The sequence below is a fragment of the Colobus angolensis genome, unplaced genomic scaffold (assembly GCF_000951035.1).
Source record: "Colobus angolensis palliatus isolate OR3802 unplaced genomic scaffold, Cang.pa_1.0 Scaffold163, whole genome shotgun sequence".
In the NCBI taxonomy this organism is placed as follows: domain Eukaryota; kingdom Metazoa; phylum Chordata; class Mammalia; order Primates; family Cercopithecidae; genus Colobus; species Colobus angolensis.
In genome coordinates, this window is record NW_012114744.1 from 1781737 (window position 1) to 1806336 (window position 24600).

The following is a 24600-nucleotide window of genomic DNA, read 5'->3' on the forward strand; positions in this document are numbered from 1 at the left end:
GCGCCTGGTTACATTCCTTCTTTCAGTCCCAGTCAGCATACTTGCATAAAGGTTGGTTGGTTGGTTGAAATTAATGATCAAGAGACTTGATCATTTTTTACTGAGATAATCTAGCAAAGTTAGTTTGCTGTTTACTCTTCCACAGATGCCCTGTGTTAATTATAACAAAGAATGAACAACAAAAAAATCTTTTTTTTTTGAGACAGAATGTGCTCCATTGCCCAGGCTGGAGTGCAGCAGCACAACCTTGGCTCACTGCAACCTCTGCATCCCGGGTTCAAGGAATCCTTGTGCCTCAGCCTCCCAAGTAGCTGGGATTACAGGCACCCGCCACCATGCCTGACCAATTTTTGTATTTTTAGTAGAGACGGGATTTCTCTATGTTGGCCAGTCTGGTCTCAAACTCCTGGCCTCGGGTAATCCACCTGCCTCAGCCTCCCAAAGTGCTGAGATTACAGGCGTAAGCCACTGCCGCCACCACATCCAACTAATTTTTTTGTATTTTTAGTAGAGACAGGGTTTTGCCATGTTGGCCAGGCTGGTCTCGAACTCCTGAACTCGGGTAATCCACCTGCCTCAGCCTCCTAAAGTGCTGGGATTACAGGCATGAGCCACCATGCCCAGCCTTATTTAGGAGATTTTTTGAATGAATGTTTCTCCATTTGGTGTAGGCTCTTAGGACAATTTCAAGAGACTCTAAATAACTGTTTGGTTTTTTATTTTCCCCCAGTTACATGCTTTTATGCTAGGAAAAGAGTCTACCATGCGCCTCACTCTGTCATTCTGGAAGGCCTACCTGTCAAGATTTCTTGGGCCTAGGCTTTTAAATGGTGGGCCATCACTTCTGCTCTATTTTTACAAGATGGGCCTAAATTTAAGAAGTAGGAAAATAGACTCCACCTCCAGATTGGAAGAATCACAAAGTCACACTGCCAAGGACTGAGCTGCAGGGAAACTTAGATAACTGAGGACACAGTCAATTCACTAGCAGGTGATTACGTTTCTGAGACTTCCTCAGTAGATTTCTCCTCTGGTCCACCAGGCAGGATTGGATCACATGCCTATGCTTCAGCAGCAAGAAGGACTCGGATAGGCGGAGTCTGACATTTTCAAGTTCCAAAGTGAGAAGCAGACTTTGCCAGTGTTGAGAACTAGGGAGAAAGTGGCTCTGTGGTAGGCAACCCATAGTGTCTGCCAAAATGTGCAATCTTTCACCTCAATTTGAGAGGGCAGTTCAACAGTATTTAGACAAGAACAAAATACTGCCTGTTGTCAAATACAATTAAAATTAAAAAGTTATTTATTTATTTAATTTTTATTTATTAAAATTATTATTTACTTATAATGAATTTATTTATAATGTATTTATAATTAATTTATTAAAACTATAATTAAATATTTATTCAAAAATGGGAATAAATATTCCTAACTCATGATATATATTTTGGAAGGTTTGTGAGAAGATGCTGGATATTAAGAAAAAACATTCAGAAGAAATACATTAAACTATCGGAGGCTAAGGAAAAGAACCATGAAGGCTGTAGTCCATTTGAATATGTTTTTAACAAATTGCTATCTATGTACTTGGAATAGCCTGACCACAATATCATAAAAGTAACAATTGATATCACTATATTATTTATAGGATTTTAAAAATACATTATATATGCCAGACACTTTGTTAAGTGTATTACATATATACATTTATTACATATATAATATACATTATATATTCCACTTTGTTAAGTATATTACATGTGTTAAGTATGTTACATGACCTTATGAAGTAGATTTTTTTTATCGTTTATAAAAGAAATAAACCTCAGATAAGTTAGATTAATTGGGCTCAGTTAACTCAGTTAATAAATGACAAATAAATGACAAATATCCATATTCAAACCTACATCAATCAGGTTCCCTAGTGTGAAATCTTTCTACATATCATGCTTTCTCTTTCTTTTTTTTTGAGGCAGAGTCTCGCTCTGTCGCCCAGGCTGGAGTGCAGTGGCACGGTCTCGGCTCACTGCAAGCTCCACCTCACGCCATTCTCCTGACTCAGCCTCCCGAGTAGCTGGGAATACAGGCGACCACCACCACGCCCGGCTAATTTTTTGTATTTTTAGCAGAGACAAAGTTTCACCGTAGCCAGGATGGTCTCAATCTCCTGACCTCGTGATCCTCCCCTCCTCAGTCTCCCAAAATACTGGGATTACAGACGTGAGCCCCTGCACCTGGCCGTCATGCTTTCTTTACTAAGCACATAGAAGAAAAAGAAGGAAAACTTGGGAAAGCAGGAAGTATGACATTGCTGAGATGATAACATGGCTGTGTGAATAACCGTAAAACTTGTGACAAAAACATTGTAACACTTTCCACTTAATACATCAAGAACATCTTTTCATTGTATTAAATGGTAAAACAATTTTGATAACTACTATCAAGTTTTTTATTCTACTATATGAATATATGACAATTTATTTTAAAATGTATTTCCAAGTATAAGTTGAAAGACTATGTTCAAAATCTCCCTCTTCTATTGTCTAAGCACAGAACTGCAGTACAGGTCCCAGCTTCCCATACCGTGGGCTGGCCATGCATTATCTGGCCAGTGAAGTGTGAGCAGAAGGATCTCTGTAACTTACAGGCTCAGCGTGAAACATCGTCTATATGACCTCCATATACGTTCTCATGCAGGTCAGCCAAAGACAGAGGCTCTCTTGAAGAGGACTCCTGGGACTCCAGAAATGGAGGAGTCATTAAATGGAAGGAATTTGAGTCTCTGAATAATTACATGAATGCACACTCATCAGAAACATCCATTTTGAAACTTGTGTGAGCAAAAAATATGTGTTTCTGAATGTTGAGTCATAAAATTTCTGGATTACTTTTTTTTTATATAAAGGCTAGTACTATTGTTATTTACTCTAAATAATACATGAGCAATGCTTCAGAGGTCCTCTTTGTAGCTAAGTCTTTCTGCAAATACCAAATTATTTACTTAGAATATATTTTTAGAAGTAGAATTTCTGGTCAAAGGGTAAGAACACTTAAGGTTTCTGAAATTGCCTTCCAGAAAGCTTCTGCATTATTTAAAACCCCTACCAGCAAGTCAATGAAAATTTCCAAAACAACTCGCTTCATTAGAATTTAACCATATTTTCTAACATAGATAACTTTTGTAAGGAATTTGCGAGGTTCTTGTGTCAGCTATTTTACTAATTATTTATATGTCTTTACATCTAGTAACATATCCATCTTTCAATTTGTTTCAAAGATCAAATGTCATGGAATATTAACAGTACATATTTAAAATACTAAAAAATATAAGGCAATACAAAAATAAATTAGATACAAATCTAATTTCATGTATGTAAATGTAATAGTTATACATAGTAACAAATTTTATTCTGCCTTGAAAAGATTATCTGTTAAAACCTTGGCCATATGAGCTTTAATTCGATTGTTACTTCGCTGGGCTATCATAGTAACATTAGTTACTTAACAATACAGATGTTTCCTTTTTGTAGTTTTTATTGGCTCAAGATGAACACAAGCTTTAGTTCAAACAAAAGTGAGAGAGTGCAATTTAAATGAGGAGATGATAGAATATGCACTAGAAGAGAAAAGGAGATAGATGTGTCAGCTGTTTGTTTTGTTTTCTTTTGAAAACTGCTGCGTCTCCACTCCTGGTTTGACACTTGGAGTCCAGAAAACTTTCCAACTGTGTTGAACAGAACTTCTGTCTCCCCTTGGGAGCAGCAGCAAGCCAGGGTAGACCACAAGAACCAATGAAAATACCTCATCCTTTTTATACTGGGTCACATTTCCCCATTTTTGACAGATGGAACCTTTGGAGAAGAATATTAATGAGCACTGGGAGATGACACTAGTCATTTAGGGAAACACTCAATAAATAGGCAAGTGATACTTCACATAGGGACTCCCTAGCTTTGCAAAATGCCTAGACCCCAAAGGAAGCTTTTCCTGGAGATGTGATAATTTCTTTTTTAGGATAATAAAGCTTAATTCTGTAGAACTACCAGACGAAGCAAGACAGTTCACTAATACCACTTTACAGTCCTTTTAAAGATCTCTGCTACTTTGTTCTTTTCTATGAATTCTAGAGTTATATAACTTAGGCATTATCTGGTTTAAAAATACATGACCTGTTTTCACCAATTATAAAACAAATGAGTTGGTATCTCATAAGGATTCTTGAAAGATGCCAACAGTCCAGAGGTCATGCGTGACATCTTCAAGGGGGCCTTCAAAGCCCCTCCAAGTCAATAGCAGCAACCAAAGCCCCAGAAGTCTCCTCCCAGACAGAGGTACAAACAGCCTCATAGCTGGAAGACTCATTTACCACACTGGTGGGCTAAGGAGAAGGGGAACAAATACTTGCAAAGAAAACTGACTCTATTTCTTGAAATGAGTGAGTCCTATTTTACCCTCACCAAATCTTATAGCTATCAACCTAATACACAAAAGTACAAGACTAAGATTATTCTGTCTAAAATAAGATAACAGGCCATGTATAGTTGTATATTTTGTTCAAAATCATTATACATATATAGCATTATTGCCAAACCACTTTAAAAATGAGTCACAGTTGGCCGGGTGCTATGGCTCACGCCTGTAATTCCAACACTTTGGGAGGCCTAGTGGGGGTAGATCACCTGAGTTCAGGAGTTCAAGACCAGCCTGGCCAACATGGTGAAACCACGTCTTTACTAAAAAAAAAAAAAAAAATCAGCCAGGCATGGTGGTGCACACCTGTAATCCCAGCCGCTTGGGAGGCTGAGGTGGGAGAATCGCTTGAACCCAGGAGGTAGAGGTTGCAGTGACTAGAGATTGTACCCCTGCACTCCATTTTGTGTGACAAAAATGAAACTTGATCTCAAAAAAAAAAAAAAAGTCAAAAATGTTAGGCGTGCAGGGTGTGTCCACTTTGCTGTTTTAGATACAGACAACACACATCACACAAGGTTAAATAAACAATTCAGACTTTCCTCTGGGAAATTTCAGTTATTTTAAAGAATGTAAAGACTAAGTATTTAGGTCAGTAGGAATTCCATTGAAGCAAATTATGTAAGAACAAATTTTTGTAGCACAATTTCCATCATATTAGAACTCTGTAGATAATTTTAGTGATACCAGTACATTCAGATCTCATATTTTAAAGACAGAGGCATATGTCAAGAAATGTTAACTGAGCTTTAAAATGTTGGAAAAGTTAATTAATGTTATGAGTGAAAAATAAGAAAATATGTACTTTGTCAGGATAGAAACTAACAGGGAAATATAAAACATTATAAATGCCGTTCAAACGAAGAATCACTTAAGGTGACCCATCAAGGGATGTTAACAGGGAATGATGATTGGAAAGTATGAAAAGGAATATTGAAGAATAAACACAAGAAAAGTTTCCTGACAGTCAAACCTTTTTCAGTCTCTAGGGAGTCCATGGAAAATCCATCAATTAGATCATACTAAGCAGTACTGTTCAGAATATTAACAAAGCTTTGTACTTCTTCTTCTCAACTTTGCACTCTGGGAAAAAATGTGTGTTGCTCTCAGTAGCAGAGTTCTTCAGGTTTTGACTTGTTTTATAAACTCCTCCTTCATCAGCAGTCAATAAGAGCCAAGAAGATCTAGTAAAGATGACAGAGAACCAAAATGTAAATGAGGAGTATCCAACTCTAACTCCTGATATAAGTAGTTATATTAATGCACTTAATTTTCTCAGAAAAGAAAATTGATGGTCCACAAATAATTTGTAAATATTTTCCAAAATACCAATAGCACACTATAATTTTTATGAAAGAAACTCAAAATTCATATAAGGAATTGTTTTCATTCTATAGGATATGAGTTAGTTTCAAATTTTCATGATTAACAGAGGAATTCTCATCTCCCATTCAGATCTTAGGGACTCTTAGATATTTACAATTGAAGTGAGATTTCTTTCATGATTAAGAAAGTTAACCTTAAATGTGTTTGAGAGCTAAATGAAATAAACTAATTGTTCTATATTAGTATTATTTGATGTCATCTTGTTTCAGTACAAATAAGATGCCAGGTCACACTATAATGAATAATAATATTAATATTGTTTATCATTAATGGCTTGATACCTAAATGTCTCTGCTTGTTCTATAGCAACAATGGTCTCTGTCACAAATTTCATGATTTTCTATTAAGACCTCAAAAGACTATGGCAAAGATTTTCTTACCCCTGGTAAGACTTTGTGTAGACATTACAGAAAGCAGATGTCCTCAATGAGTGCCATTTTTATTCAAATAGATTTGAGGCTCTACTAGATAGGCCTTGCATGGAATATCTTCATGAACAGCTACATATCCAATGTGGTTCGGCATTCATGTGTATTCCATTCTTTTTTTCTCTCAGTACTTTCTTTTCTTAAAAATAAATGTTATTATGTATATTTAAGGCACACAACATGATGTTGTGAATTAAATATAGATAGCAAACAGGTTACCATAGTGAAGGAAATTAACACACCCATCATGTACATGTTTCTTTTCCAGGACTTATTACTTTCTTGGCTAATATAATATATAATCTAAGGGCTAGAAGAGAAAGTAAGCACATCGGAATAATCTTTCCACACTTTCTTCTCCCTTTTCTGTAACCATTACTTGTTTTTCCACCCAAAATTATTACTCTGTATACATTTTCTTGAATTTTTTATGCCCCCTCCTCATGGCATTTAAGTCACTCTGTATTTATTTCTACACCGAGCCTTTTCCTTCACTACTGCTGTTTGTAGCAAGCTTAGAGTCTGCTTTATACCGCTGACCTTAAAGTGAGAGTTTCCTTCCTTTTAATTGTGTTGCTGGACTCCCTTCCACCTTCCCTGCCTGTCTTATCTCTACTGAAGGTGGAGAAAGCATAGAGACTACCACCTCCACCAGCGCCAAACACACGTGTGCATGCACACAGACACACACAAACACACACACACACACACACACACAGAGCACGCTTCCTTAGGCAGAGAGAAACACTGAGCTCTTTGTCTTTCTGCTTGTCCTACAGAAAAGGGAGGGGAGGAAGGGAGATACAGAGGACGGAACAGGCCAAGTTCTATGACCCTGTCTGTCTCTGCTCAGGGCAGAGAACTTAGATTTCTGAAACCAAACTTTACCCCTCCTCCTCCCATCACACAGGATAGCAGAGTCACCTTGGCAAGCACATGTGTCCATTTGCCAAGATGCCCTGGGAAAGAGACTGTATTTGCTCATGGAAAGTAGGATAAGATGCCTGAAGCAAAACAAGTCTTATCTCGCTTGGAATCAGAGTGCTACTAGGCATGATGTAGAAGCGCAGAATAGAATTGTCTTCTCTGGAAGGTATATTAGGATGTTTTCATCCATAAGAGTAAAACTCATTAACAAAGGTTTAAGAAAATGGAGAATTCTTTTTATTACATAGTAAAATTCTGAAGCGGCTCGTAACATTGGTTCAGTAGCTCAGTGATGTGATGACTGTTGTTTAATTCATTTGTCCTTCTTCTCGAGGTCACAAGGCAGCTGACACAGCTGTAGAGCCCATGTCCTCCTTAGAGCAGATAGAAGAGGATGAGGAAAGATCCCAGCAGATGTCTGCTTACTTGTCATTAGCCACACAGCCTTTTTCAGTTCTAAAGGAGGCTCAGGAACACAAGCATTTTACATTTTCAACCTCTATAACTGAGAGTGAAAAGGAAGAAAAGGTTAAGGTTAAGTATTGGGTAAGCCAATAAACACTGTCTGCCACAAAAGCAATCCCATATCCAGATTTATCCATTTCCTTTCCTTTTTCTTAGAATTACCTATGAAGGACAGCACACCTGTTGAATAGCCCACATTTGACTAGGCTTACAAATTTTAGTATCACTGTTTACTTTCAAGTTAGGGAGATCTTTCTTGCTTTATAGGAATGCAAACAATTCAATAAACAAAAAACCACATTAAAAAATGGGCAAATGACATGAACAGTCACTTCTCAAAAGAAGACATACATGCAGCCAACAAATATATGAGAAGAAGATGCTCATCTTCACTAATCATTAGAGAAATGCAAATCCAAACCACAATGAGAGACCATCTCATGACAGTCACAATGGGTATTACTAAAAAGTCAAAAAACAACAGATGCTGGTGAGGTTGCAGAGAAAAGGGAACACTTACACACTGCTGATAAGAATGTAAATTAGTTCAACCACTGGGAAAAGCAGTGTGAAGGGTTCTTAAAAAACTTAACAAGAACCAGCAATTCCACTACTGGGAGATATTGAGAGCCAGCAATTCCTCTACTGGGAGATACTGAGAGCCAGCAATTCCACTACTGGGTATATACACAAAGGAAAATAAATAATTCTACCAAAAAGACACACACTCGTATGTTCATTGCAGCACTATTCACAATAGCAAAGGCAAGGAATCAACAAAGATGCCCATCAATGGTGGACTGGATAAAGAAAATGTGGTACATATACATGATGGAATACTAGACAGCCACAAAAAGAAAGAAATCGTGTCCTTTGTGGCAACATGAATGGAGCCAGAGGCCATTTTATCCTAGGTGAATGAACTCAAGAACAGAAAACCAAATGCCACATGTTCTCACTGAAAAGTGAGAGCTAAACATTAAAGACACATGGACGCAAAGATGAGAACAATAGACACTTGGGACTGTTTGAGAAAGGAGGATGGGAGGGGGCTGGGGGTTGGTAAGGCTACCTCTCAGGTACTATGCTCACTACCTGAGTGACAGGATCATTCGTATACCAAGCCTCAGCAAGACGCAATTTACCCGTGTAACAAACCTGCACGTGTATCTCCAGAAGCTAAAACAAAAGTAGAAGAAACAAAAATAATTTGAGCATGCTGTGTTTTGGGGCCTGCAGTTTTATCTTTAGATGGCTTGTTGTCTTTAGATGGCACAACCATCCTGCTGTGTATAACTCAGCTATCGTAGAGGTTACATACACGTATTTGGAATTTAAATGCTAAATTGTAGATGGGGAAACTGAATGAAAAAACAAGCCATCATGTTCATTCTTCCATTATATTTTGTTAAATATACACAATATGACTGTCCTAATCATATCCCAGACTCAATTTTTCCTTTCTTTTGCAATTTCAGATGGCGCCTACAAGCCTGAACAGTTAAACCCTCTATTTGTCCTTGAGTTTTCCTCTTGCCTAAATTCTTCCTCTAGTTCCGACTCTACCCACCCAGTCTTTGATTTTTCTCACAGAACTCTTTGCTTCCCTAGTTATTCATTTCTCCCTCTCTTTTAGAGAAAGCACTTCCTCCTCTGGATACTGTGTAATCTTTCTCAGGACCACACAATGTGCCTTTATGTGTGATGATAGTGGACAGATGTGATTTTTCCAATGGGTTTTATTTTGCTTGCTTATTTATGTATTGCTCAGACTTCAGCCTGAAACAAAATAAGTTAGAACGTTCATTGCTTCTCATTTATATTGAGGTGAGTTTTCATTCATTTGAAGTGATTTGCTAATTAAACAAAGTTCTTAAAACCCCTTTATCGAAAACCATGGACTATACCAGGGAAGGTTAAAAATTCCAAATTTGTCTTTTAAAAATGTTTCTAAAGGCAAGGATGCAGTACTATTTAACAATAGATTGTTTTTTCAAAGAACAATTTTCATAATATTTATGCAAAAGGAACACAAGTAAACGTTACACAGTCCATGCATCAAAAGTTTCCAGTTATATCCCTTTATCTTGAAATGGCTCATTTTATGTAACAGAGACTGTTAGATCCAGAATAGAGTTTAAGACCTATCTATAATTAAATCTCATTTTTGCAGAAGATGATAGAGAAGTCACAGAAGCTGAATAACCCATCCAAGTGTTCACAATTTGTGAGTGGCAAACCAGTCTCCTGATTTCCAATTCAGGGCTGTTTTTACCATCGCCTCCATCTGAAGGGCTCACCCCTATAATAACCAGCTACAGATACCATACCCAGATCTGGTGGTTCATGTGATAAGAGGCAGAAGTTGGGGCTTTGCAGGGCTGTATCAGGAACTAAGTATTGAGCGCTGGGCTAAGAACACAAAGAGGGAGTAGAAATGAGACCAGAAGTGTGGACCTGCTAAACTTGGAACAGTCAGACACTAGCACATATATTCTCCATATTCTCTGAGCTAGATTGGGATGAGGGTGGCAGGGCAAAAGTTGTAGGTTTAAAAGAAGGTAGAGGCTGGGTGTGGTGGCTCACGCCTGTAATCCCAGCACTCTGGGAGGCCGAAGTGGGTGGATCACGAGGTCAGGAGATTGAGATTATCCTAGCTAACACGGTGAAACCTCGTTTCTACTAAAAAATACAAAAAACTAGCCGGGCGTGGTGGTAGACGCCTGTAGTCCCAGCTACTCAGGAGACTGAGGGAGGAGAATGGCGTGAACTCGGGAGGCGGAGCTTGCAGTGAGCCGAGATCCCGCCACTGCACTCCAGCCTGGGCGACAGAGACTCCGTCTCAAAAAAAAAAAAGGTAGAAATGACCACTTCCAAAGACAGATCTCCCACGATATCGAAAAAGTAGACAGATATTGCATATTGCCTGGGGGAGGCAGGTTAGTTGTAGTTAGCACATTGTTTTACTCATAATTAACAGGTTGATCAATTGATCTTCAGATAATTTTAGTTAAAAAATGTGGTGGGGCACAGTCATGGAAAGAAAAACATTATTTCTACAGCACCTGAGCTGAAAAACATTTTCAGAGCATTTGTGCAAACAGTATAGCTAACATCCACCGTAGAAGTATGCTTTCTCTGAAAGAAAATCCTTTTTCAATTTAGTCCTGTCCTTAGTTTTTCTACTTTTTTATTCATTCATCCTTATAGTCATCAGATTTAGGAACTACCTACTATATACCCAACAACTTAAACACTGTCAATATTTACAATAATGAGATGCTTTTTTTTTTCATGTGGTAGAGGCTTGGAAAACATGAAATCCTTCTTTAAAATGTTTGTAAATATTTGTTCTGCTAACTTGAAATAAGTAATGTGTTTGGTTCAGAGCAAACAATTCCAATGTCTCGTTTTAGGAAACAAATTAATCTAATCTTTATTGAATTTTAAATCAACAACAACAAAACACTCTTAAAAGAATTGGCTGGGCAAGGTGCAGTGGCTCATTCCTGTAATCCCAGCACTTTGGGAGGCTGAGACGGGCTGATCACGTGAGGTCAAGACCTGCCTGGCCAACATAGTGAAACCCTGTCTCTACTAAAAATACAAAAAAATTATCCAGGTGTGGTGGTGCACACCTGTAATCCCAGCTACTTAGAAGGCTGAGGTAGGAGAATTGCTTGAACTTGGGAGTCAGAGGTTGCAGTGAGCTGAGATCACACCACTGCACTCTAGCCTGGGCAACAGAGTGAGACTCAGTCTCAAAAAAAAAAAAAGAATTGGCCATTAAAAACTGTGATGCATCATTTTATGTAAAATCTATTCACAAATAGTGTACTTAAATAAATGGCAAAGTTAAAATGGTGACTTAACTAATACTTTTTGTAAACTGGAGAGCCGTTCCGTATCATCTTGAATAAAGATATTTTGTGTATCTTAATTATGTGGCAGGACTTGGTTGTCTTTTTCATCTGCCTGATGCTAATCCCACTCCTAATCTTCAGTAAAATAGATTAAAGAGATAGAGACTCTGGTAGTATAATATACATACAAATGAAGGTGTTAATCACATTAAACATAGATCTACTCATGTAATAGTCATTCTCTGAGTAGCACCAATGCCTGGATTACTCCCCCTGCTCTCCTCCTAGGTTTTTAGATCTCTCTTTGAGGAGTAGAATTATATTCTGCAGGTCCTGCATATACCTGCAGGGGACCTTAGGGGGACGTGTAAAATACATCTTTCTCTTGTAAACATTGCTGCCCTGTAGCGTAATTTAGGATTATTGTTATATGTTACTAATAAGTTTACATTCTAGTCTACCAAATGATGGGGATTGGGGATAGTACATTTTACTACAGTCAACGTTCGTAATTAGTTTACATACAAATTAACTGAACAAATTAAATTCTATATGCAATTACAAATACATCTAGTGAAAACTCTGGTTCTTGTTTTGTCTTCCAGTGTGCTTTCAGCAAAAACTGCTTATATGCCTCAAGCCACAAGCCATATGAGGGCAAATAAAACTATTGTTTAAAATACATTCCCCAGCTGATTCCAACTGCCCAATTCATTTCTGTTTCTTTCCACAAACCATTTCTACAGCCTATCAGTAGGATTGCCTGATGGATCATTCCCAGAGATTTGGGCAGAGTGCAACTAGGATGCCTATTATCCCTGGCAACAAATAACCATGTTAAAAAAAAAATGTTCTCCACAGCAGATGCAGCTGACAAGCTCACAGAAAGAATATGAGCAAATAAAAAAGACATTCGCAAAGAAAAAAGAATTCAAAAGCTAACATAACTCCCCCAGTGCCTGGCACATCATAGGTACTCATGGAAAGAATATAATCTCCATGTTCAAACAAGAAAGCTAAACTGTTCACATTCAACTGTGACATAGGCAGATAAGAAATGTACCATCAGCAGGGAATAAATAATGTTACCCAAAATGACACCCAAAGAGCAAAGGATCTAGCGAGGTGTCATGAAATTTTCCAAAATAAAATCTCAAACTAAATCAACTTAATAACTAAACAATGTAAATTTGAAATGGGGGTAGGGTGAAGAAGAATTGAAAAATCAAACCAAAAAAGCTATCAACTGAGCTTTCCCAATGACAATGAGAATAACTGTCAATTGATGACAATGACGATGACAGTAAGTATAACCATCAAAACATATTTCATGGCCGGGCGTGGTGGCTCACGCCTGTAATCCCAGCACTCTGGGAGGCCGAGGCCGGCTGGTCATGAGGTCAGGAGATCGAGACCATCCTGGCTAACACAGTGAAACCCCGTCTCTACTAAAAAACACAAAAAATTAGCCAGGCGTGGTGGCGGGCGCCTGTGGTCCCAGCTACTCGGGAGGCTGAGGCAGGAGAATGGCGTGAACCTGGGAGGCGGAGCTTGCAGTGAGCCGAGATCGTGCCATTGCACTCCAGCCTGGGCGACAGAGCGAGACTCCGTCTCAAAAAACAAACAAAAAACAACAACAACAAAAAAAACAAAAAGAAAACATATTTCATAAGAGGATTACAGGTGGCAGATATTTCCCATATTTATTCATCATTCCATCACAGAAAAATCAGCCACCTTTTGGTATATGTGCTAGATTAGTTCAATCAATGATTATTAGCATACGTTTTAATGTCCAAAACCTAAGAACTGCTGCTGTGCCAAAGAAATCAGGGCGTAGACAAAAGAAATGCAAGGAATTCAGCCTCACCTTTTAAAGTTTTCATGAGAAACAGCTTCATGAAGAAAACACTTGTGTATTAATACAAGAAGTTTAACTCAAGAGTGTGTGGGTAGCATATCAAGCAATCAAAGGTAGTTAAGCACAGGATGTAGAAAGAAACAACATAAATGCAGAAATAGTTCAGGCATTGGCTACACGCTGGCCCGTGAAACTGGCTGCTCCGTTTTCTGTAAGATCCTACTCAGGCTGCCGCTGAGGGGGCAGTTAGTAGAACCGGGGACTAGACAGGAGTTAACTACCTTATCCATTCCCTTTTCTCTCCACCGACTGCATCTATTATCAAAATACAAACCACTTCCCACCACCCCCAAAAAAGTGCATTTCAGTTGAAAGTAGTACTCTGGTGGCACAGAGAATGGTATTTCCGATGTCTTTTTCTCAGATTGTTTATGTATTTGCACAGAGTGTTAGCTAAGTCCCTTTATTATTTCTTGTATCGCCGCTTCCCTCCATGTTTATTTCTCTGGTTTACGCCAGCAGTGTAGTATTATTTCTCCAAACAAAGGAAACGTGCCAAAGTATAATTTTATAGTGGTCTCCACTAGCCTCCTTCTTTGTCCCCTACCATTTCAGGCTGCTCAGTTCTAGGTTTCCCCACAGTCAGTGGGAACTTGTCAAGGCTTTTGCATAATAGCTGACATTTTGTGTGTTATGCCTGGCACTATGCTAAAGGCTTCTTATGCATTATCTTATTTGGTCAGTGAAACAACTTCATGAGATATGTTGTTCTATTATCCCCATCTCTAAGATGGGGAAATTAAAGCTTAGAGAGATTAATTCACTGACCAAAGGTGAACAGAGCTGGATCTGAGCTAGAAGAGGCTAACTCTAAAACCCAAACCGTTTTCTGTTTTTTTTTTTTTTTTTTTTTTTTTTTGAGACAGAGTCTCTCTCTGTCATCCAGGCTGGAATGCAACAGTGAGATCTCGGCTCATTGCAACCTCCACCTCCTGGGTTCAAATGATTCTCCCGCCTCAGTCTCCCAAGTAACTGGCACTACAGTCATACATGCCACTATGCCTGGCTAATTTTTGTATTTTTAGTAGAGACGGGGTTTTGCCATGTTAGCAAGGCTGGTCTCGAATTCCTGACCTCAGGTGATCCATCCACCTTGGCCTCCCAAAGTGCTGGGATTACAGGCATGAGCCACCATGCCTGGCCTAAAACCCACATTTGTAGCCACTTCAATATATCTGCTGTCCTTTAAGAAAATGTCAAATCAGTCCAAATTGCCTTTTGAAAAATGAGAAAAAACAAACCAAAAAAAAGAGCAGAGAACACATTCTCGCATCCTGCCTCCCTCCCCACACAACCCATGTGGAAAAGACCTTTACTTATAATTTTGTGTGAAAGTGATTAATGTACCAATGTCAGTGCACTTTAAGAGAACCTTTCACTTTTTAAAAAAAGAATTGTGAGCAAAGACTAAATTCTCAAAAAATATTGTCTTTCCACATCAATTAAGGGATTGCAAGTTTGCATCTAGAGAAAATAAGTCTGTACTCTCATTTATGGAATTTAATATGGCATTTTTTAGGTAACCATTCATTGGGAACCAAGTAAGTTTTTTAGAGTTTTATTAAGATATTATTGATATACAGTAAATTATACATATTTAAAGCATAAAGTTTGGAATTTTTTGGCATGTTTACTCTGTGAAAGCATTACCTACTCAAAATAATAAATATTTCTATACTTCCAAAAGTCTTCCTTTATCTTTGTTATCTTTCTGTCCCACTCCCCACCCCTTCCCAAGGATCTACGAATCTGCTTTCTGAGACTGCACATTAGTTTTCATGTCATAGATGTTTATATGAATGATATTGTATAGTATATACTCTTTTTCCTCTGGCTTCTTTCACTCAGCTTAAACATTTAAGCCTCATCCATGCTGCAGGATGTATCAATGGTTCACTTTTATTGCTGTATAGTATTTCATTGTGGGACTATGTCACAGTGTGTTTTAACCATCCACCAGTTGATGATATTTGGGTTGTTTCCAGTTTTTGACTTTTACAAGCAAAGCAGCTATAAGTTTTGGTCTGAACACATGCTATATCTAGGGATAGAGTGACTAGATCATATAGCAAGTCTATGTTCAACTATTTACAAGCTGCCAAGTTATTTTCCAAAGTTGTTATATCATTGTACATTTCCACTAACAGTGTGTGAGAGGTGGGTAGAAGAATAACCCTGCTTTTCTCAAATTATGATCAAGAGTTAGTACCTGGCTCCTCAGGGAATAGAAATGAAAATCCTCGATCATAGTCCCTTTTGGACCTTTTGTCTTCATTAGAAAATTATGTAATGAATATATCAAGCATGGTCTCCTGGAATGAAAATTTTATGACAACACATGAAGATAAAACATATGTTTTGAATAAATTAAATAATTAGCTAATTATTTTGGAGATCCTTGACTAAGACATGGAAATACCTCTTCAGAATTGCTCAGATCTTCTGAGGATGCATCTGCACATGACACTAGGGCGAGGATGTGTGACTCAGAAATTCCACTCACTGGAAGTCAAGGCAGATTTTTTTTTCTAGCTGGGCTTAGAGCCAATGTCACCACAACTTTAATGGACTCAGTGTAGCTGTGAGGCATGTTATCTCAGGAGTATAATCATAAAGATAAGTTCAAAATAGCATTCCAGGAGATTGGCAACACTCTATTATAAAGTAAATAAATACAGATGGGACGCTACACTGAAAATGTGGCATGAAGTTGCCATACATGGCATGTGTCAACATTTGGACCTGGTAAATGAAGCCAAGGCATAGATAAAAAAAAAATATTTGGGACCCAAAGAACAAATATTTAAGAGTGGAGCCCTCAGAAAAAGAAAGAATCATCCAAAGGAATAAAAGAAAAAGAAAGGTAAAAGAGACAGTTCATTTAGGATGAACCATCCTCATGACTATCTCTAATGCTGTTCCCTCTTCATGGCTGAATCCCCTACACTTGCTGCCTCATCTCCCTAGGGCCAGCTGGACCTGTTGGACTGGATGTTTAATTTTGATTTAAACTCAGTTTTAGATACTTTTTCCCTTTTGAGAATTTCATATTTAATCCATTAGTCAAACTCGTGTCACTAGTGAAATGATGGGGGAGAATAGAAGCCTTAGTTTTACATATAAGATCAGTATGATGGTGATTTTTTTTTTTTCCTGTGTAAATTCTATGTAGAAGAAACCTGGTTGGAACTGCCCCCTGCCCCCAAATTAGAGTTACTTCCTAATGATTTTTAATGCAATCTGATTTTTTAGGTCTTCCTTCTTGTGCTTTTTTTTTCAGACATATGAAGGAGAGTCTTTTCATATTAAATTATTTTCCTGGCAGCACCTAAACCAAAGGATCAGACTTCAAATAAATCTTTTTCCAGTGTTATGTTGAAACTGGATACAACATTTCTCATAAAACTTCTAAGTCAAGCAGTGATGAGAAACTACTGCCTAAAAGGTACCTATTTAAGACAGAGACTATGTGTAGGTTTTTTAAAAGTTCTTGTTCTTCTCCCTCCGCAAAGCAACACACATATTCATGTTTCATTTATAAATATATTTGAAAATTACTATTGGGCACCAGCATTAACCATTCTCTGTTCTGTATGATGAAATATAGTCCTTGGGAAGATTTTTCCTGGGTCATGGTTTTAAAAAAAAGAGAATGTTGAAGACTATGACTAAAATTCCTTTGTTAAAGCCCAATGCCAATTAAATCTATTTCCATCCTTAGCAACATGTGGTTCCATTAAAGTTAATCACTTTTCTATTTCAGTGTCTAGGCATTAATTCCCTACTTTAAAGAATTTAATAGTTGAAAAAAAAAGTACAATTCTAGAAATAAGTACTCTCTTGAACATTTGCAGAGTGTTTGGCTAATCTGAGATGTTTCAGAAACAGATAAATTAAATGTAGGAAACCACATATGGGCAAGATGCACTTATTTCCTTGAAAGAACATATTGGCCATTTGTCATGTGGCAACTTAACACCTTTCATTGTATTGTATTATTCTATGAAGGTATTCTTTTAGACATCAAACATGAGAGAGTTTCCAGAAGCCATTTTTTGCTATGTTCTTTAGTTTGTGTTCTCTAATACAACTCCAAGAAGTGAGCCATACCGGAGTACCAAACAGAGTGGCTCTGGCCAGGGCTCACTCTTCCTCTATTTCTCTCTCCTGCCATCTCTATTTCAACAACATCTCTTAGCTTTGCTTCTCTTTGGGTGCAGGATTATTCTCTTCTACTGCAAACAAGAAGATTCCTCCAGGTGTCCAGAAAGATGGTCACAAGTAGCCCTAGGCAAACATTATTTGAACAACAAGATGTACTCAATTCGATTATTTATTTTTGCCTACACAGTTCATATAAGTTACAGATAAAACAGTACAAAGTTGTATTTGCTATTATTTTCTCTTTCTAAAACCTTCCCCCTACCTTGAGTTGTGTTCATTCTCTTATTTCTATTATTATACTATGTACTTGTACTGTCTTTTTTATCTTGACCAATCCTCAAAGATTTTGTATTTTACCAAAAACAGTTTATACATTTACTAAGTTTCCACTTTCTCCTACTTTCTATTCTTAACAGATCAATTTTTTTCTCTTCCTCCTGTGCATTTGGTATGAATGCTTAGTGGTTTTTCCCCCAATATATTCTCTTTACTAACAAATGCACTTAAGGCTAAAATTTTCCCTCTGCCTATAGCTTTAACCACATTTCACACATTGCAATGTACTGTTTTTTCATTGTTCACTTATGATATTTATTATTCATTTTTATTTACTCTTTAGCCAACAGTTTTCTAAATAAGTGTTTTTAAGTTTTCATAAAAAGATATTTTAGTTGCATTTTAATTGTTAATTTTCAGATGTATTGTATTATGTTAACAGTATTTTTAAAAAGAAAAAAACATGAGAACAGATTGCAAAGACAGATAAAAAAATTTTAAGAAGAAAAATATGTATAATGTATATGACATATTCTTTAGAATTTGCTACAAATTCAAATTTCCTACCTGGTTAATTTAATTTGGAAAGTTTGAAAAATATATGTATTTTCTTTTTCTTAGAGATACATAATCAAACTTGTTCATTTAAAAAAATTTATAGCAATTCTTATTTTTGTTTACTCAAACAATTGAATTTTGAAAAGCATAGTAATACTTTACATTTGATTGTAGTTGTTACTTGTTTCTTATATTCTATCAATCTTTGCATTACATATTCAAACTTTAAGTTTAATGACCATCATTATTTTGGTTGATTGTGCTTTTTTATCAATAATTACCCCACGTTAAGTTAAAATATTCCTTAGATTATATTTTAACTGATAATATTGCTACATTTTATTTTGTTACTTTTTTTTTTTTTTGAGATGGAGTCTAGCTCTGTCACCCAGGCTGGAGTGCAGTGGCTTGATCTCAGCTCACTGCAACCTCCACCTCCCAGATTCAAGCAATTCTCCAGCCTCAGCCTCCTGGATAGCTGGGATTACAGGTGCTTGCCACCATACCTGGCTAATTTTTGTATTTTTAGTAGAGGCAGGGTTTCGCCATATTGGCCAGGCTGCTCTCGAACTCCTGACCTCAGGTGATTCGCCCGCCTCAGCCTCCCAAAGTGCTGGGATTACAGGCGTGAGCCACCGTGCCCAGCTTATTTTGTTACTCTTGATTGAAAAGTATTTTGACTCTTATACATGTTTACTTTTTGAATATGAATACATATTTTCTTTCTTAGAATTTCTTGGTCTTATTTTATTAATAGGGTATCTCTTGAGTGTTTTCAGGGATATTAATGACACGTATTTTTTAAGTATTCTGTTCTCTATCAGTTCTATTTCTTTAATTTGTTTTTTCTCAGTTGTTTGGTGATTCCTGGTATGTTTGAGAATCTTTATTTTGCAATGCTGTGGTTATAGGCTTTTATTATAGCAGTTTGTGATCAGTTATAATGGAGGAAGGGTGGCCTATGCTACCAGGGCAACTGCAGAGCAGAGACCGTTAGTGGCTTCCTTTTAGGGGTTGAGGGCTTCTGCTGCTCCTGGGACCTCTCTATCTCTATGTCTCTCTGACTCTCTGGTTCTCTCTCTCTCTCTCTCTCTTTGTTTTTCTCTGTGTGTGTGTGTGTGTGTGTCTCTCTCTCTCTGTCTTTCTCTCTCTCTCTCTCTGTTTTTCTGTCTCTTTCTCTCTTTCTCTCTCTCTCTCTCCATCTCTCTCTCTCTGTCTCACCAGGTCCCAACACATATGCTCACCAACCTGCATCATGGAGAAGAAAACACTGCAAAAACAAAACAAAACAAAAACACCTCAATACCGAATTTATTGAGCGTTTTTAGCATGAAGGGCTGTTGAATTTTGTCAAAGGCCTTTTCTGCATCTATTGAGATAATCATGTGGTTTTTGTCTTTGGTTCTGTTTATATGCTGGATTACGTTTATTGATTTGCGTATGTTGAACCAGCCTTGCATCCCAGGGATGAAGCCCACTTGATCATGGTGGATAAGCTTTTTGATGTGCTGCTGGATCCGGTTTGCCAGTATTTTATTGAGGATTTTTGCATCGATGTTCATCAGGGATATTGGTCTAAAATTCTCTTTTTTTGTTGTGTCTCTGCCAGGCTTTGGTATCAGGATGATGTTGGCCTCATAAAATGAGTTAGGGAGGATTCCCTCTTTATCAATTGATTGGAATAGTTTCAGAAGGAATGGTACCAGCTCCTCCGTGTACCTCTGGTAGAATTCAGCTGTGAATCCATCTGGTCCTGGACTTCTTTTGGTTGGTAGGCTATTAATTATTGCCTCAATTTCAGAGCCTGCTATGTATGTTTATTGCAGCACTATTCACAATAGCAAAGACTTGGAATCAACCCAAATGTCCATCAGTGACAGACTGGATTAAGAAAATGTGGCACATATACACCATGGAATACTATGCAGCTATAAAAAAGGATGAGTTTGTGTCCTTTGTAGGGACATGGATGCAGCTGGAAACCATCATTCTCAGCAAACTATCACAAGAACAGAAAACCAAACACCGCATGTTCTTACTCATAGGTGGGAACTGAACAATGAAATCACTTGGACTCAGGAAGGGGAACATCACACACCGGGGCCTATCACGGGGAGGGGGGAGGGGGAAGGGATTGCATTGGGAGTTATACCTGATGTAAATGACGAGGTGATGGGTGCTGACGAGTTGATGGGCGCAGCACACCAACACGGCACAAGTATACATATGTAACAAACCTGCACGTTATGCACATGTACCCTAGAACTTAAAAGTGTAATAAAAAAAATAAAAAATAAATAAAAAAAAACTCCTCACATTTCAGCAAAATCATGGGAAAGGAAAGGGGCTTAAGTGGCTTATAACTGGCTCAACTATATTAAATACAGTTTTACAAATATGCACCTTAAAAATGTCCTCAATATAATCAGATCATGATTACATTTCTGACATGAATTCATGAATTTCACAAAATTCTTGCATTCGAAAGCAGATTATTCTTTATATACATCTGTTCCCATACATGTATATGTTTGTATGCACATATATGTATATGTATATATACATTTACAATCATGTTCCACATAATAACATTTCAGGCAATGACAGACAGCATAGAAGATGATGGTAGCATAAGATCATAATAGAGCTAGACAATTACTATTGCCTAGTAACATCATAGCTGTGGTAACGTCATCGTGCAAAACATTACTCACATGGATGTGGTGCTGCTGGTGTAAACAAACCTACTGTGCTGCCATTCATATAAAAGTCTAGCACATGCAATTATATAGGTAGCGATACTTGATAATGATAATAAACTACTATGTTACTGGCTTACGTATTTACTATGCTTTTTAATCATTGTTTTAGAATGTACTCCTTCTACTTATTTATATAAAAAAAGTTAACTGTAAAATAGCCTCAGGCAGGTCCTTTAGGTCCTTTAGGAGATATTCCAGAAGGCATTGTTATCACAAAAAATGACAACTCCATGCATGTGATGTCCCTGAAGACCTTCCAGTAGGACAAGATGTGGAGGAGGAAGACAGTCATATTGATGATCCTGACTGTGTCTGGGCCTAGCTTAATGTGTATGCTTGTGTCTTTAACAAAAAGTTTAAAAAGTAGAAATAAAATTAAAACTTTTAGAAATAGTAAAAAGCTTATAGAATAAGGATTTACAGGGAGAAAATATTTTTGTACAGCTTTTCGATGTGTTTTTTAGGCTGTTATTACAAAAGAGTAAAATCAAATTTTAAAAATTTAAAAATTCATAAAGTAAAAAAGTTACAGTAAGCTAAGGTTAATTTATTATTGAAAATTTAAAAAATTAATTTTAGTGTAGCCTAATTCTACAGAGTTTATAAAGTCTACAGTAGTATAGCTCCATATAATTGTATCTTTTTCATCTTTTATACCATGTTTTTATTTTACCTTGTCTATATTTAGATATGTTTAAGGACACAAATACTTACTCTTGTGTTATAGTTGCCTAAACTATTCAGCACAGTAACATGCTGTGCAGGTTTGTAGCCTAGGAGCACTAGGCTATACCACGTAGCCTAGATGTGTAGTAGGCTATAACATCTAGGTTTGTGTAAGTACACTCTATGATGTTTGCATGACAAAGTCGCCTAATGATGCATTTCTCAGAACGTACCCCCGCTGTGAAGCAATGCATGACTGTATCCACAGTCATAATTACCATCTTGCTCTCTCCTGATTATTGTTCCACATCTGCATTGTGCATGTTTTAGTCACAATCCTCCACAAAATTCTCAGAGACGCTGAAGTAAAACTATTTCTTCTAACAAATGCATTATCTATCATGAGCTCCCATTTTGCACACTATTTTAAAAATCTGAATTTAGTCCATTTCCATTTTCCTCCATTCAATTCACTGATTCCTTTTAGTTAAGGCTAATTTTGCATTTATTCACATTTAAGGTACATGCACTCGTGTTTCAGCCCTAACCCACACTCCTGGGATCCAGAGAATGGGAGGTAGTTAAGGAACCACCACTCTGCAGTGGTCGTAGAGCAGGTAGTCTTTCAGTCTCCCTCTCTCTCCGTCCTATGCGAACATCCTTTGTAATGGTGTGACTTGACTGGTGTGGAGCTAGATGGCATGTGTGAAGCACATGATACCCTCACAGGGCAATTGGAAGTGGCTGGGTTCTCTTTTGCCACCCACCTGGATTGTAGCAGTGCCAATCCTAACCGACTGCTGACACAGTGCACTCACTTCTCTGCTTACTACTTTCTCAGTTCCAAGACCTCTTGGACAAACTGCCACTTCTCTCAGATGTGGATTCTCCCATTCCACTGTCCCTGTGTCATATGAGGCTCCTAACTTCCAAGATTCTAGATGAGTAGCAGGACATGAGATGACTGACACATATTCCCACTTAAAGTTAGTTGTGTCATGTCCTACACACACACACACACATCCACACACACTCCAGACTCCCAATGTGAGGGAGTGGTAGAACACGTGGTCCCTACAATGCTTCTAATTTACTTATTTTCTGAGCTCCTCATGCCTATGAAATCATTTTATCTAGTATGAAAGTCAAAAAGAGAAACTTACTGCTTCTTGGCCTTTTGCTAAAGAGCAAGTGTAGAAAGACACACCTATTCTCTTTGGCAGTGGGCCTACATCAAATCTTTATGGTCTCGTACCAAGATGTCTTTTGACTGAGGAAGCTAAGAATACGGCTCCTTGTTCTCACCAGTGGACTCTTCCTCAGCAGCAGGGGCTCCCTTCCCCAGTACCCATGAGGGAGAGGGTGGCAATTCAACAGAAAAACAATAAGTTCACATCAGTTAGCATTTTGCACAAATTAATACTCCGTATGCCATCTTGCCATACATTTCTTCTCTCTGCAATGAGGCTGAGAGAGACTGTCCCAAATGTGTCTTTATCCTGAGTCTGAGGCAGGCTGAACTTCAGTCTGCATGATGTGCTGCAGCTTGCCATCATGTCAGGACAGCAAAGCCAGTGCCTTGAGTAAGCCAGTTGGTCACAGTCCAGGAGAGGCTGAGATGATCTGTGATGAAATGATGGATGAAATGTGAAGATCCCCAGCCAATCCTTAGAGACAGAGTTGCCATCTGAGGCCTCCCACTAGGGCCAATGACAGTTGGCAGTGACATATTAAAACAATGATGTCTGTTGCATTCTGTTTTTCATTGCCTCATTCTCCACTTTGTACTGCAAAACTACATTCCTCGGGACTTGAAAGAGAGACCACAAAATGTCACACCCTAGTTCTCTAATGTTCAAAACTAAGAAACATAAAACTCAACATGTACTGGACTTCAAATTATTCACTGAAGATGCTGAAAATAAATTCTCTCTTCTTAACATCAAAATTCAGACCACCCTGCTTAGACCTGCTAATGTTTACAGCAATATTACATTATTTGTGAAATGACTATCCAGCATTAACCTAGCTTTGTGTTGTTTCAAAAATGCAATTTCTCTAAATGCATAGTATGTGTTGTCCTAATTTTATTTGATGGAATAATCATTTGGTAAGAATAGCATTTCTCTATGCTTTGATGAAATATATTCATCCTTAAGGCAAAGAACAAGTAACTATAAAGAAGGAAAAATCAAAATGCTTCTTTGTGAGAAAGCCACTTGCAACAAAGTATTGCTTGGAAATTTAAAAAGAGGGTCCAATTCTGCTTCTAAAATTATTAATTAGAGAGAAGATGAATACCTTCCATAGCATCCAGAAATAATTGAATCAATTCTGAAATACCACCTGACAATTTTTCACTGTGGTGTTAATAATGAATTCTTTTCATGATGGAGAAATGACATAAGTTGTCCATGCTTTGTGCATATTTAAAATAAGAATATTCATGAACAGAGTTCTTCCGGAGGGGCGGAGCAAGATGGCCAAATAGGAACAGCTCCAGTCTCCAACTCCCAGCGCGAGCGACACAGAAGACTGGTGATTTCTGCATTTTCAACTGAGGTACTGGGGTCATCTCACTCGCAAGTGCTGGACAATCGGTGCTGGTCAGCTGCTGCAGCCCAACCAGCGAGAGCTGAAGCAGGGCGAGGCATCGCCTCACCTGGGAAGCGCAAGGGGGAAGGGAATCCCTTTTCCTAGCCAGGGGAACTGAGACA

General features: G+C 37.8%; 1 protein-coding gene across 1 annotated transcript in view; it reads left to right on the plus strand.

Annotated features, from left to right (window-relative positions):
• CAV2 (caveolin 2) overlaps window positions 1–24600 on the plus strand; it is a 119164-nt gene that overhangs the window by 17223 nt on the left and 77341 nt on the right. The window contains exon 4 of the mRNA XM_011937420.1: window positions 7543–7754. Within this exon, the coding sequence (XP_011792810.1) occupies window positions 7543–7754 (212 nt within the window). The remainder of the gene's footprint in view (window positions 1–7542; window positions 7755–24600) is intronic.